This window comes from Solenopsis invicta, chromosome 9 (assembly GCF_016802725.1).
Source record: "Solenopsis invicta isolate M01_SB chromosome 9, UNIL_Sinv_3.0, whole genome shotgun sequence".
Classification (NCBI taxonomy): Eukaryota; Metazoa; Arthropoda; class Insecta; order Hymenoptera; family Formicidae; genus Solenopsis; species Solenopsis invicta.
The window spans coordinates 3,819,296-3,834,531 of NC_052672.1; the positions used below are offsets into that span (position 1 = coordinate 3,819,296).

A 15,236-nucleotide genomic window follows, 5' to 3' on the forward strand; every position below is an offset into this window, starting at 1 on the left:
GACTGTCGACTCCATAAATGTCGGCGATATTTATTTCGTTATTACAATTTTTCAATAATTAAAAATAATGCAATAGCAATTTTATGACAATGTACAATTGTTGCAATAATTTCATCCATCTCATCTATCTCATCCATATTTAAGAGTGCCGTTTCTATGAAACAAATTTCAGTTGCTCAGCCCGTACAAAAACTCGCACCGTGTGAGCCACGGCCAGTAGCACTGCCAGTACCATTGTCCGTACGGTAGCAAGTAAGAAAATCCAGTTAGAAATCCAGTAAGAAAACACGTATCGTCTGCGGCATGATGTAAGAAACAAGGTAAAACAACGCGCATCATCGGCGGCTCAATGCGCGGTAAAAGGCGTGGTTCGATGTGATAAGCCACTGAAATTTAGGTCCAAATATATCCGCGCAATTTAAATACGAAACAATCATATGTAATCACACGTACTTAAAATGTAGATATTGTTAACAAAAAGAAATATAAAAATGTAAAAATACTTGAAATTTATTATCTTTAACACAAATCACTGTTGCAATAAACACTGTTGTTATAAACATGAAATACAATAATTTAGCTATACACATAAGCTCATTCTTATAACTTTCCAAATTTCTTCTAATCCAAGTTTAAAAAATTTGAAATAACAATTATCACAATTTTCATTAATACATGTACAAAGTCTCAACCTTACCTTCACGATCTTCTTTTTTTAAGTAGCTTTGAATTTCTTCGATTCACCGATTATCTTTGATTTACGTATAAATACAAGTATAAATACGTCCCAGTACTGGAGCCGTAGCCATATTGAATCTCAAAATTTGGACCTAGTTCTGATTAATCTAGAGTAGAGTCCTATATAAAGAGAGAAGCGACATCGAACCCCCACCACAACCTTCAGTATCCAATTGAGTCCTCCACCGCCAATTTGGGACCGCTCCAACGTCATCAAACACCATTCGTATAGAGTCCTATATAAAGAGAGAAGCGACATTGATGTCCGAAGCTCTGATTAGTAATCTGATTGATACTTGATTGCCTAAGCGAGCAGCCATATTGTGAACACAGCTGTTGCAGAATGATACGAATGGTGTTTGATGACGTTAGAGCGGTCCCAAAATGGCGGTGGAGGACTCAATTGGATGCTGAAGGTTGTGGTGGCGGTTCGATGTCGCTTCTCTCTTTATATAGGACTCTACATTTGTATCATTCTGCAAACAGCTGTGGTCACAATATGGCTGCTCGCTTAGCCAATCAAGTATCAATCAGATTACCAATTAGAGCTTTAGACATCAATGTCGCTTCTCTCTTTATATAGGACTCTAATCTAGAGTATGGTCTACTGCGTATCTGGTTACTTGTTTCACCTTTCTTCTTACATCATGGTCTGCGGCAGGCTTTATGCACTTCATGTGCGAGCACAGATATCTATCTAACAACTAGATCGCTACCTTCGGCTGAATAGCTGTGTCCGGCAGGATATCCGGATTCGGCCATCTTACCCAACAAGAAAATGGCGTCTACGCGTAGATTAGGTTAGTGCGTATGTGTTTGACAGGTTTGACAACTAAACCGGTTAACCGCTGAGCACCGTTGAGCATATTAATTGCGATTATCGAGTGTGTTTTTTCGATATCGTGCCATAATGACAAGCAACAGCGGCATTAGAGCGGCATTGGAGCTGCCATTTTGTTGTAGGTAACATGGCTGAAACCGGATATCCTTCCTGCCTCAATACTGTCATATGCTAATGCCACAGGTTAGCGATCTAGTTTAGTATAGATATCTGTGTGTGCGAGGCCCTTTACCTACTGCACTCGAAAACGCTATGAGTAGATGGCGCTGTAAACACTTGTAACGAAGAAAGCATAGAAGTTTGTAACTCTAGAGAACTATTGGTACTTAGACTCCTCTGCAGTCTGATATCCAGGGCCTCTTTGAAAGTTTGTAACCCCTCAATAGATTTACACAGCAGAAATAGTTGATATGGCAGAACTATTGCTGGATCCCAATATCCGAGGCTGGGTATTCTTACCTATAGTAGTAATTACGTTTCTAGTCGGTATAATCCGTCACTATGTTTCGATATTGCTCGCCTCGCAAAAGAAAGTCGAGCTTCATCAGGTGCAAGATAGGTAAACACACCTAAAAAATACGTTAATTATAACTAAATGGGGTATAAAGACAAATTCATGCCGCTAAAGACAAATCGTCGATATGCATAATTCAGTAGACTTAGACTGAAAAAATATTGTTGATTTAATTTTTCAACTTGTGATTAAATTTTTTTAGTATTTATATATTTAACTTAAATACATAAGTATAGGAACTAAAGAAATTTAATTAAGTTGAAAAATTTAGTTATCTTTTTTTCTTAGTCTTTGTTTACACCGAATACTTGATACGTGTAATATTTAGTAACTTTCTATTCAATTATCTTAATTTCGGTAATAAATTTAATGAATAGTATATTAAGCTGGTACGATATGAATGATAATATAGATATCACGTATACATTTACACGTATTGTCGAAATTAAGACAATTTAATAGAAAGTTGTTAGTATGCATGTCAAGTGTTCAGTGTAAACTAGGTCTTAGTATATTGAATAATATCGAGCATCTGACGTACATGCTTTTATAGAATCACAAATTTATAATATGGCCATTCTGACAAAAACTTAGTGGAAAGTGGGGTAAGTCGGACCTATTTGTAATTTTTGTTCTGTATAAGGCGCAAATAAAGTCAGATTGTAAAACTAAAGGTGCCGTTGGACAGATAATTTAATTTCCTTCATTTCTGCTTCAAACCATTTTGATGTACAATGAGGTGCATTAATGAGATCCTTTTTTGATGTAATTAGTACAAAAATTATAGCAATCATAGCCAATCAGATGAACTCACTGAGCCAATAGTAACACATGATTAGTTAAATTGCTGGAATTCCTACACCAAAAAAAGACCTCATTAATGCACCTCATTGTATTTCTCATCTATATTAAATTATAATGGAAAATTTAAAAACCTTTTTTCAATTTGATTTAGAACCAGTGGTTCTAAATTGGACCATCCCTTGGTCCAAACAGACATTTCTATTTTTACTAACTTTTAGATGAATTTTTAAAAAATTTTAATGTATTTTTTATTATTGAGTAAAAACGAATAATTTAAGTTGAAAATAAAAATTTTATTAAAAAGAAAAGAATTAGAGACAGTTTATACAATTAGACTTTTCTTAGCTATGTTATAATATTGTTATTATATAATAATTGAAATCAATAAAATGTAATTAATCCAAGTTTGATAACTCAATATTTTACTAATTTAACATTTCTAGGACCAGATTTAGTTGGCCAATCACTAGTGTTATGATCAGGTTGCAATTCTGATATAAAAAGTTCCATTTGGACATGAGTCCTTTCAAACTTTAGAACAAATTTTACAGTAAATCTCAAAAGTGATCACAAAACAATTGATATTTTTTAATTCTGCACTTTATAATTATCTTAAATCACTTACCTTTCCAAATTTTAGTACCTTTTAAATAATGATTTACAAGGATTTTTTTTTCTAAAAAATTTTTTGCACAATATCCGAAAATACATATTTGCTTCTATTCTATGAATGTTATGAGAACTGTCAAACTACTGTCACACATTTGGTGTCTTATAAGAACTACATTATAAGTGGCACGCAAATCTATTTAACAGCATTCATTTAAATTAAAAAGGTCCTATTTGGAACATTGTCCGATTTAGCTCACTTTTCTCTATTTTATAAACACTTATTGTTTTTACAAAGAAAATTCAAACATGAATCATACATACTATCGACTTTGTTCCATTATTTATTGTTAATGGTAAGATTGAACCATTTGTATACTCTTAGAAATTTGGGAGCATCTTGTTTGATCATATTGCAATTAACCACAGCCATTCACAGAGTTAATTTTCTTTTAGAAAAGTGAATCAGAATATTCTATCTTAAATTAAACAGTCAGTTTGTTTACACAGCACCATTAATCAAGTTTAATAATATTCAATGTTATAAAACTGGCCAATCACAGTTATTCCATTCTTATTTATTGGAAGAATATTTTTGATTGGCCAGTTTCATAACTATGGATATTATTAAACCTAATTAATAATGCTGTGTAATAGTGGTTAGTGATATGGGCAATTGGGTGTCACCTAGAAATTTTCTATATAAAAAGTGCTGAAAATTTTAACAGTAAATATTTTACAGTCAAGTTATGATACGCTCCAGATTGCTCCGAGAGAATGGACAGTATATACCAAAAGTAGGTTTTATGACCAGGAGACATTTCTTCAACAATGAAGAGACTGGGTATTTTAAGACTCAGAAGCGTCCTCCTGTTTCTCAAAATCCTATGACTGATCCAAATATGATGACTGAGATGCTCAAGGGAAATGTAACCAATGTTTTGCCTATGGTACTGATTGGTGGTTGGATCAACTGGATGTTCTCTGGATTTGTGACAAGTATGTGGCATTATGATATTGTTAAATATTTATATTTACTGCGCATCTGTCATATAATTTTTCCAATTAGATTTTGAACCTTTAAGGGAATGCTAAAGTTATGAGTTTTACAGCGATTTACATATTCATAATTAAAGTTTTAATGTCCCAAAAATTTTTAATTTTAATAAAATCCCAGAATTTGTCTCATTTCTAGATTACTTCTCACGATTATAACCGTTGATACTTACATTAGAGATTTATAAAAAAAATTGTGCATAAGCACTTCTACAGCACCGTGTTCTTAATGCAGAATTTTTTTGAAATTTTTTTTTCTAAATCAGAAAAAGCTTATATGAAAAAATTGCATATACAACTTAGTTTTGACTCGTTTTTCAATCTAAAAAAAAGTTATTTTGGTTTAAAATGTTAACATAAAAATTGATCACAGTGTATCATGTTTTATGTGAGGATACTTCTTTGACTCCCGAGTGTCAAAGAAGATTTACTGACACAACTCTTCGACGTCTCTTTTCTCACTTCCTCTTCTGCAGTGTCGAAAAAGATTCGCGAATGTGACTCTTTGACGTCTTCTATCTTTCTCCTTCTCCCTTGCCGTCGAGGAAGATTCGCAAACGCGACTCCTCGACTCACCTTCTCTATAACCAGTGTCTCTCAAATTGCCCAAAATAAATTTTTATTCTCTCAAAGGGCATTTGGACGGACGTCGTTTTCGACCCAACTGATTCACCTCTAATTATTTATTAAGTTAAAAATTTTGAACTACAGTAAATTTATTCGAATTAAAGTTTCAGCCTTTTCTCTTTTTATAATTTAGAATATAAAAGTCTGGTAATGTATTCTTGTGGCAACCTAAACTCAAATTCAATTCACACTCAATTCGTTAATTCATACAGTGAATAAATTAAAAAGAATATGGACAAAGAATCTCATCGCGGTAACATGGAACTCGACCGACGCGAATCTAAACAGCGTGACTCCTTTATTCTATTAACTCGAGCGATCATTCATTTAATTGCGATCTTACAAAAATGCGATTTTATCATACAACGTCCACATGTTCACACTTATTCTACTATTCTGGCATTCATGAAACAATTATACAGAAACAGTAACACTTATACAAACATATATACAACCGAAATAAATCAGATAAGTTCACACAACATGTATTTTTATAACAATCTCACGCCAAACGTACGCTCAATCACGCAGTCAAAACTCTTCAATAAAACACTATTGAATTTTCCTAAATTCATCGCTTATTAATCACATAATTATATACTCTTCCCAAATTTCTCCTTTTTTTCGTATAAATAAATTGTCATGTATCTGGGCGTGTTATCGCACGATTCAGAGCCACGACTGGTGACAGCTGCCTTAATCTTAAAAAAAAGGGGGGTAAAATCAAACTGAAAAATTACGTCCCGGATCACAATTTCGCAATCCGCGGACGTAACAGTTAATATGGTTTTTTAAGCAAATTTTTTTAATCGAAATATTTCTTTGATAAATTGATTGTCATTCTAAAGAGCGGTATTTAGAAACATTAGAGGCATTTTATGCTTGTTGTTTAATGTTAAACAGGGATAAAATGATAGTTTTAATGAAATTTCTAATGGTATTTTTACAGCTTCTGAACGCAAGAAAATTCTAAATAATGGAAAATTTAAAATATATGATTTTGTAGCAAGATACTGTGTTTTTTTTAAACTAAACTAATTTTTTAAAATTATTTTTATGGATAGCCATATTACAACTACTTTTTTTTCACCGATTATGCAGTGCATTAGATTTTTATAAATTACGTCCTAAATAATAAATATTTCATTACTTTGAGTCTAGAATCTGTTAAACAACACTCTGACGTATGTAATTGTTTAAGTTTTAATAAAAAATATTAATTATAAACAGTTATTTAATAAAATGAAAATGGGTGCCATATTACCCTCTTCTCTATTAAAATATATTTATAATAATTTATATTAAATATATTATAAGTAACAAATATTTTTGGATTTTTCACGTGATAAAATCGTTTTTACCTGTTTTTTAAAAAAATTTAAAAAATTGTTTAATTAATTTTTGCTTTAATTTTTATTTTTCTGCAAATATTAATTAAAAACTCCATTTTTTATAACAAATTTATTAAAAAATGTACTATACATAACGAACTTTTTAAAACCACACATGCGCATGCACGCGCGCGCACACGCGCGCGCGCGCGCACACACACACACACACACACACACACACACACACACAATAGAAGCATTTTTAATAAAAAAATAAGTGTAATAAGAAATAGTCGAATCTAAAGTTTTGATTTGATATGGAATACCCCTTACATAATATATATACAACTATTATATTAATTAATAAATTAAATAAAATAAGTAACTAAATAAATAAATTAAACTGATAAATTAATAAATTAAACGTATAGATTAAATTAAATTTATTTTATATTAGAATTATCAATTAAATAGTAAATTTTGTTAATTATTAGCGGATTATAAGAAATAAAAACGCATAAAACTAGAAAAAAACTACTGTGCTGGATTTTTTTTTAAACTCAGGTTTTTTTAAACTACTATTTTTTTTCAAAAGGTTATTTCACCCCTTAGATATGAGATACCGCTGATATAAAAAAATACATGTCTCTTAGATTTTTGCGTTTAACAAAATTATTTCAAGGAAAATCAAATCGGCGCCAGACACCCATGACATGTCTCTTGTCAGTTCGATGTGTTACTGTCAACCACATAATTGCTGAATGGTTTGTTTTAACACCCTGTATATTAGTGCTTGTGCATTAAATATTAAATTATAAAAAAGAATTTTTAAATTTATAAAACTAAAAATATGCTGGAAGAATATCACGTTCGGTTAGGATTTTAGGATCTCCTTCAAGAATCTATCTTATCTATTTTGTCATGCTGATTCTTTAAAAGGTTTTTATGAATTTTTTGGGAAAATGGGTAAATACTTTTCAGAGAATTTTTGTCCTTTATTTAGTTCTTTATTTTTTATTATTTAAAGATTAATTTCCTGTTTTTTAAATAAAAAAGATGAATAATAGTTTATTAACAATAAATCTATTTAACTTTTGTACAGTTCAGCGACCATATTTCTAGATTTCAATAGTCTGTAAAACGTCATTTTAATCAGAACACTTGTGGCTATCGTTATAATTAGATTTTCATTTCGCCCAATAAATAAGTAAATGACACTTGTCTAAAAAAGTTCGATTTTTACTTTTTTGTTTTTTGAGTTCTCAAAAATATAAAAAATTAAGTTGTTAAAATCTAATTTTGATTTATTATATAAAAAGAAAAAGTTGGTATATTGGGTGATTCAAACCGACTCATGTGTCCCTGTAAAGACGTGTCCTTGGATAAATTCTCAGACGATTTTTCCTGTACCAAAATTTTGTCCGACGCTTACTTTTTGAAGAATAAGACCATAAAGTAGGATAAGGAGACCGAACTTTATGCTCAGAGAGTAGCAAAAGTGGACCCGAATTCTGTCGTAAAAATGAGTTCGGTTTGATCACTTGCGTCGCATGATCTTTACAGGGACACATGGATCGTTCTGAATTACCCTGTATATCAGGGTCATTTATTTACAATTTATGCAATTATTTTATTAATAATTAATATTTTAAATGAAAAACAACGATTATATTTATCAAATTGTTCTCTAATAGATATAGACTCAAAATTATGACATATTTATTATATTGAATATTTATAAAAATATCCGACACTTCATAATGAATCAAAGAGAGTCAGTAATGGTAATATGGTCTACTATAAGAATAAATTTATATAATTTGTGTTTAATTTAAAAAATACAGTGTTTTGTTATGAAATTTTACATTTATTCAGAATAAAGAAAAAATATTGCACAATATGTGTAAATGTATATATACATAAGCCTTCCATATATAAACTGCAATATTGAAAATCTTTATTCCATGTTATGTAAATTATAGATTAACAGTAAAATTCCAATTATTGAATGACTATTATGATATGAAAACTTTGAAAAAGAGATTTTGTTTGTTGAGACGTCAGTACACATAAGAGTCCATTAGCAAAAACTTGAAATGTGTCTGGTTGAATAAAAAGGTAAAGCTCCTGCCTCCTCAGCCGAGAATTTTATGTTGACAGTGGCGACATTGTATTGCAGAAAAAATTGTAATTAAGCCGTGCAACATGACATGTTAATGAAATTTTGTCTTGCACATCATTTCGTCGTATTATGTGTTTTATTGTGAAAATGTGATTTGTCTCGTATTTATCAAATTAGTAAAAATGGGCCGCAAGTGAAGTTTCTTTGAATTTTATACACAAAATATTTTATACTCTTTTCAATAACTATCAGTGTGGTTTTCTTGTCTGAATAGGCTTTATTTTACGTACATTTTACGACTATTTACTGACTGTTAGGCGAAAAAAAATAGTCAAGGCTATTTTTATAAGTGTTTTAAAGCGATTTCATCCTATTTTATCCAAATTCTCTTTATTTACAAATGCCACAGATGAAGTTTTTACGTGTTATTTCTTGCTTATGTCATGATTTCAATATGGCCATGCGAGGAGTCAGGAGTCTTAACAAATTAACGTTCAAACATACATACATTTATGTAATAATACACTCAAGTTTAAAGAGCATGAGAAAGTATATGTTTAAAAAAATATTTTTTAAAATGTACTTTGAAAAAGTTTCGGAATTTCCATAAATAAATATGCCTTTTAACAAATGTTTGCTATTATGTACAATTTGCATATTTATACCACGGAAAGCTACTAAACAAATGATTCCATAAATTAATATTTCCATAAATTATTATTAGAATTTGTTACTTAATAACCGAGACATGAGGTTGTCTACATAGCCTATGCTATCACCTTCTCTACAGAGTGATTATTAATGGTTATATCCATGATGTAAGAAGAAAGGTGAAACAAGTAACTAGATGCCCAGTAAACCATACTCTAAACCAATCAGAACTGGGTCCAAATTTTGAGATTCGATGGCCTAGTTTACACCGAGTTCTTAATACACGTACTAACTAGTAATTTTTTATTAAATTATCTTAATTTCGGCAATATATTTAAAGAATAGTATACTAAGCTGGTACAATATAAATCGAGATAATTAAATATATGTATCATGTATACACGCATCGTCGGAAGTAAGATAATTTAATAGAAAGTTACGAGTTAGTATGCGTTTTAAGTGCTCGGTATAAACTAGGCCAATATGGCTACGGCTCCGGTACTGGGACGTATTTATACTTGTATTTATACGTGAATCGGAGATAATCGGTGAATCGGAGAAATTCGAAGCTACTTAAAAAAAAAGAACGTGAAGGTAAGATTGAGACTTTATACATTAATGAAAATTGTAATTTCAAATTTTTTAAACTTGGATTAGAAGAAATTTGGAAAGTTATAAGAATGAGCTTATGTGTATGGCTAAATTGTTGTATTTCATGTTTATAACAACAGTGTTTATTGCAACAGTGATTTCTGTTAAAGATAATAAATTTCAAGTATTTTTACATTTTTATATTTATTTTTTTTAACAACATCTACATTTTAAGTACCTGTGACTACATATGATTGTTTCGTATTTAAATTGCGCGGATATATTTGGACCCAAATTTTATTCGCTCATCACATCGAGCTACGCCTCTTACTGCGCATTGAGCCGCCGACGATGCGCGTTGTTTCACTTTGTTTTTTACATCATGGTTATACCTACTTTTTACCATAAGAGTATGATTTACTGACACATTTGTAATTTCTAATATAATACACTACTCAAAAGAAAATAGGGAACACTTTCCAGACACCAAAAATTAGGCTATTTTCAAATGACTGTAACTCGGTGAAAAATCATCGTAGATAAAAAATAAAAAAAGCATTTTGAAGCTTGAAGATCCAACTTTAACGCTCTATCAGCAGATTTTCAAAATTCTTTTAACTTCCTTGTCTTATGCAGTAAAAAAGCACACCCTGTTTTGTTCCTTAAAATTTCGTATTTTTGACACTTTGCAGCTCGACCAACAAATTTTTTTCGAACAATTCAAGTAAAGCTTCATAAACTACAACATTTTGCCTACAAAATGCTTTTTTTAAAATTTCTCTACGATTTTTTTTGACCGAGTTACGCTACTTTGAAGCTAAACCTGCATTTTTTACAAATGATATCCGTACTCCGTGAAAAATCATCGTAGACAAAAAATCAAAAAACCATTTTAAAGCTCGAAGTTCCAGCTTTAACATGCTGTTAATGGTTTTCAAAAATTTTCTCAATTTCTTAGTACTATGCCCCAAAAAAGATACACTGTTTTTTCCTTAAAATAACATATTTTTAACAGCCTGTAGCTCAATAAAAAAATTTTTCTCGACAAATCCAATGCAAGTGCCATAAAGTATGACATTTTCTCTACAAAATGCTTTTTTTAAAGTTTTCTCTACGATTTTTTTTGACCGAGTTACAAGACTTTGAAGATATACATTTTTTACAGTACATTTTTCCGAAAAATGACGTCTACCGCCGACATTAGCATTACCCAATGTGCACCACGTGGAGGTTGTCGGTCGGATTTTTGCACATCGTGTGTGTGTGTGTGTGAGTGTGTGTGTGTGTGTGTGTGTGTGTATGTATCACAGCAGAGATAAGGACCCCGCAGTTCGTCACTTCTGCAGTATTTAATGACTCCAAACCCTCTCTGCTGTGTGTGTATGCGCTCGCGCGCATGAGAGTTCAATAGTGTGTATTTCCTCCTCTCTGATCAATTACTGCTTGCAAGCGTTCTCGCATATTTATACATCTTGCAATACGATCTTGCGGAATGTTGTGCCAAATTTCCGTTAAAATTTCTCCCAATTCTTCTAAATTTCGCGGCTGTTCCTCGCGACGCCTTAATCGTCGTTCCATTTCATTCCAAATGTGCTCGATTGGATTTAAGTCCGGGCTATTGGCGGGATGATTTAACAGTTTAATTGCGTGTCGTTGAAAAAAACGTCGCGTTATATTCGCCGTATGAGGTCGAGCGTTGTCCTGCATAAAAATAAAGTTCCGACAGGTTCGATTTAATAGCAAAACGTGTGGTCGTAGAATATCGTTGATATAACGAACACCCGTCATTGCCGGAGGTGGCAGGATCACTAGATCACTTCGTCTTGTAAGTGATATACACCCCCACACCATCACGGAACCGCCGTTGTAGGATCGTATTGGCATAACGCAACGTCGATCATAGCGTTCATTTCGTCGACGCCAAGTACGTATACGAGCATCATTGCCATAAAGGCAAAAACGTGATTCGTCGGAGAAATATACATTTCTCCAATCCCTAGCGGTCCAATTTATGTGATCGCGCGCAAATTGATAACGTACTTGGCGATGTACGAGTGTGAGTCTTGGTACTTGTGCACGAACACGAGAACGAAGACCGGCTTCTCTCAAACGGTTGCGAATTGTTTGTTCGCACACATGGCGCAAATGAATGTCATTACGAATGTTTCTTGCGGTAATTATTCGTCTTTCTAATGCATAACGAACAATGGCTCGATCTTGTCTATTTGTCGTTAATCGAGAACGACCACTACCTTCACGTCTCGTGTAATTTCCCGTGTCTTGATATCGTAACCAAGCTCTACTCACTACGGACACAGATGCACCAATATCTTGCGCCACATAACGCATACTAAAACCTTGTTGCAAAAGCGCAATTATGCGTGCAACTTCTACGGCCGATAAATGTCTACGCGGCATTTTGAAAATTCCGTGTCGCTTATCACACTGCGAGAATCGCCGGCGTACTAAACAAAATTTTATTGTATTGAGCATGCAATGTTTACATATGGTCATCTTTGTCTAAAAAGAGATTTTTTTTAGACTAAAACGACTATATGTTTACAGTTCACAGGATTGGAGAAATGTATATTTCTCCGACGAATCATGTTTTTGCCTTTATGGCAATGATGCTCGTATACGTACTTGGCATCGACGAAATGAACGCTATGATCGACGTTGCGTTATGCCAATACGATCCTACAACGGCGGTTCCGTGATGGTGTGGGGGTGTATATCACTTACAAGACGAAGTGACCTAGTGATCCTGCCACCTCCGGCAATGACGGGTGTTCGTTATATCAACGATATTCTACGACCACACGTTTTGCTATTAAATCGAACCTGTCGGAACTTTATTTTTATGCAGGACAACGCTCGACCTCATACGGCGAATATAACGCGACGTTTTTTTCAACGACACGCAATTAGACTGTTAATCATCCCGCCAATAGCCCGGACTTAAATCCAATCGAGCACATTTGGGATGAAATGGAACGACGATTAAGGCGTCGCGAGGAACAGCCGCGAAATTTAGAAGAATTGGGAGAAATTTTAACGGAAATTTGGCACAACATTCCGCAAGATCGTATTGCAAGATGTATAAATATGCGAGAACGCTTGCAAGCAGTAATTGATCAGAGAGGAGGAAATACACACTATTGAACTCTCATGCGCGCGAGCGCATACACACACAGCAGAGAGGGTTTGGAGTCATTAAATACTGCAGAAGTGACGAACTGCGGGGTCCTTATCTCTGCTGTGATACATACACACACACACACACACACACACACACACACACACTCACACACACACACACACACGATGTGCAAAAATCCGACCGACAACCTCCACGTGGTGCACATTGGGTAATGCTAATGTCGGCGGTAGACGTCATTTTTCGGAAAAATGTACTGTAAAAAATGTATATCTTCAAAGTCTTGTAACTCGGTCAAAAAAAATCGTAGAGAAAACTTTAAAAAAAGCATTTTGTAGAGAAAATGTCATACTTTATGGCACTTGCATTGGATTTGTCAAGAAAAATTTTTTTATTGAGCTACAGGCTGTTAAAAATACGTTATTTTAAGGAAAAAACAGTGTATCTTTTTTGGGGCATAGTACTAAGAAATTGAGAAAATTTTTGAAAACCATTAACAGCATGTTAAAGCTGGAACTTCGAGCTTTAAAATGGTTTTTTGATTTTTTGTCTACGATGATTTTTCACGGAGTACGGATATCATTTGTAAAAAATGCAGGTTTAGCTTCAAAGTAGCGTAACTCGGTCAAAAAAAATCGTAGAGAAATTTTAAAAAAAGCATTTTGTAGGCAAAATGTTGTAGTTTATGAAGCTTTACTTGAATTGTTCGAAAAAAATTTGTTGGTCGAGCTGCAAAGTGTCAAAAATACGAAATTTTAAGGAACAAAACAGGGTGTGCTTTTTTACTGCATAAGACAAGGAAGTTAATGAATTTTGAAAATCTGCTGATAGAGCGTTAAAGTTGGATCTTCAAGCTTCAAAATGCTTTTTTTATTTTTTATCTACGATGATTTTTCACCGAGTTACAGTCATTTGAAAATAGCCTAATTTTTGGTGTCTGGAAAGTGTTCCCTATTTTCTTTTGAGTAGTGTATATTAAAAATTACATATTTGTCGGTATAATGATACCATGATGATACAACCATTAATAATCACTCTGTATATAATAAATTATTTATTTAATAAAGTCACACAATAAATATTACTATTAAGATCTAGCTATTATCGATAAAGCTTTTTATTTAATATTGTATTTTATAAAAATAATTTTGTAAAAAAAATTAATCTTTAATAATAAATAAAAGATGAGAAGAAAGTAATTTTTTTCTTATGTGGATAAATACTTTTCAAAATTATTTTCTTTCTGTTTTTTATTTATTGTTTTTTAAAAAAATTTCTAAAAATCGAAAAAACACTAGCAAAACTAGCACAATAAAGTAGAAAATCCTCTTAAGTAGGCTCTCTCAAATTTATGTATAGTTTAACATAAGTATTTTGGTTCTAGCTAAAGTGCCATTTCCATTAACACTACGTTTCAAGCCAATGCTACAACGGGGTATAGAATTAGTTACGCTGGACGCTGCATGGGTTTCTTCGGCTTCCTGGTACTTTCTCAATGTATTTGGACTAAGGTCCATTTATACACTTGTACTTGGTGAGAATAATGCTGCGGATACTACGAGATTAGTGCAAGATCAAGTATCAGGAGCTGCGATGTCTATGCCGCCCGATCCAAAAGCAGCCTTCAAGTCTGAATGGGAAGCATTAGAGATTTGTGAACATAATTGGGCGCTGCAGGGAGTAGACATCGAATTCATGGGTATCCAATCGAAAGTGGACATGGCTGATAGTATATATCATCAAGGCAAAGCAAATTGATATTTAGTAATCAAATTATATTTACTGTATAAATTCCAAATCAATTTGCAACATATGTCTAACATATAAGAATTTTTGTTTTTAATAAATAAAATAATATAATATATTTTAATTTTAATAAATTGCAATAACAATCTTATGTAAGTATAAAATTGAAGAAAGTATATTATATTTTTGTGTTTAGTTTATATATATATATATATATATATATATACGAGGTGTGTTCAAAAAGTATCGCGAATTTTGTGTTTTTTCAAAAATTATTTATTTATTCATGAATATCTATTTTGTCCCCTTCAAAGTAATCCCCATGAGATATTATACACTTGTGCCAACGGTTTTTCCAATCTTCGAAGCACTTCAAAAAATCATTTTTTTTTATCTTGTTCAGCTCCTCCTTCGATGCCGTCTTTATCTCGTCAAGCGTAGTGTAACGT

At 32.5% G+C, this 15,236-nt stretch overlaps 1 protein-coding gene across 1 annotated transcript; it reads left to right on the plus strand.

Moving 5' to 3' along the window:
- The first annotated feature begins 1,468 nt into the window (after positions 1-1,468).
- Positions 1,469-14,905, plus strand: LOC105204320 (ER membrane protein complex subunit 3). The gene is made up of 3 exons (XM_039453328.1): positions 1,469-2,138; positions 4,249-4,505; positions 14,426-14,905. Exons 1-3 carry the CDS (start codon positions 1,990-1,992, stop codon positions 14,797-14,799), a joined length of 780 nt encoding a protein of 259 aa, XP_039309262.1. The 5' UTR covers positions 1,469-1,989; the 3' UTR covers positions 14,800-14,905.
- The last annotated feature ends 331 nt before the right edge of the window (positions 14,906-15,236 follow it).

Coding starts and splice junctions, on each gene's coding strand:
- LOC105204320 (XM_039453328.1), top strand. CDS start 1,990: ATGGCAGAACTATTGCTGGATCCCAATATCCGAGGCTGGGTATTCTTA. Junction 2,139..4,248: donor CTTCATCAGGTGCAAGATAG/GTAAACACACCT, acceptor AATATTTTACAG/TCAAGTTATGATACGCTCCA. Junction 4,506..14,425: donor GTTCTCTGGATTTGTGACAA/GTATGTGGCATT, acceptor TTTTGGTTCTAG/CTAAAGTGCCATTTCCATTA.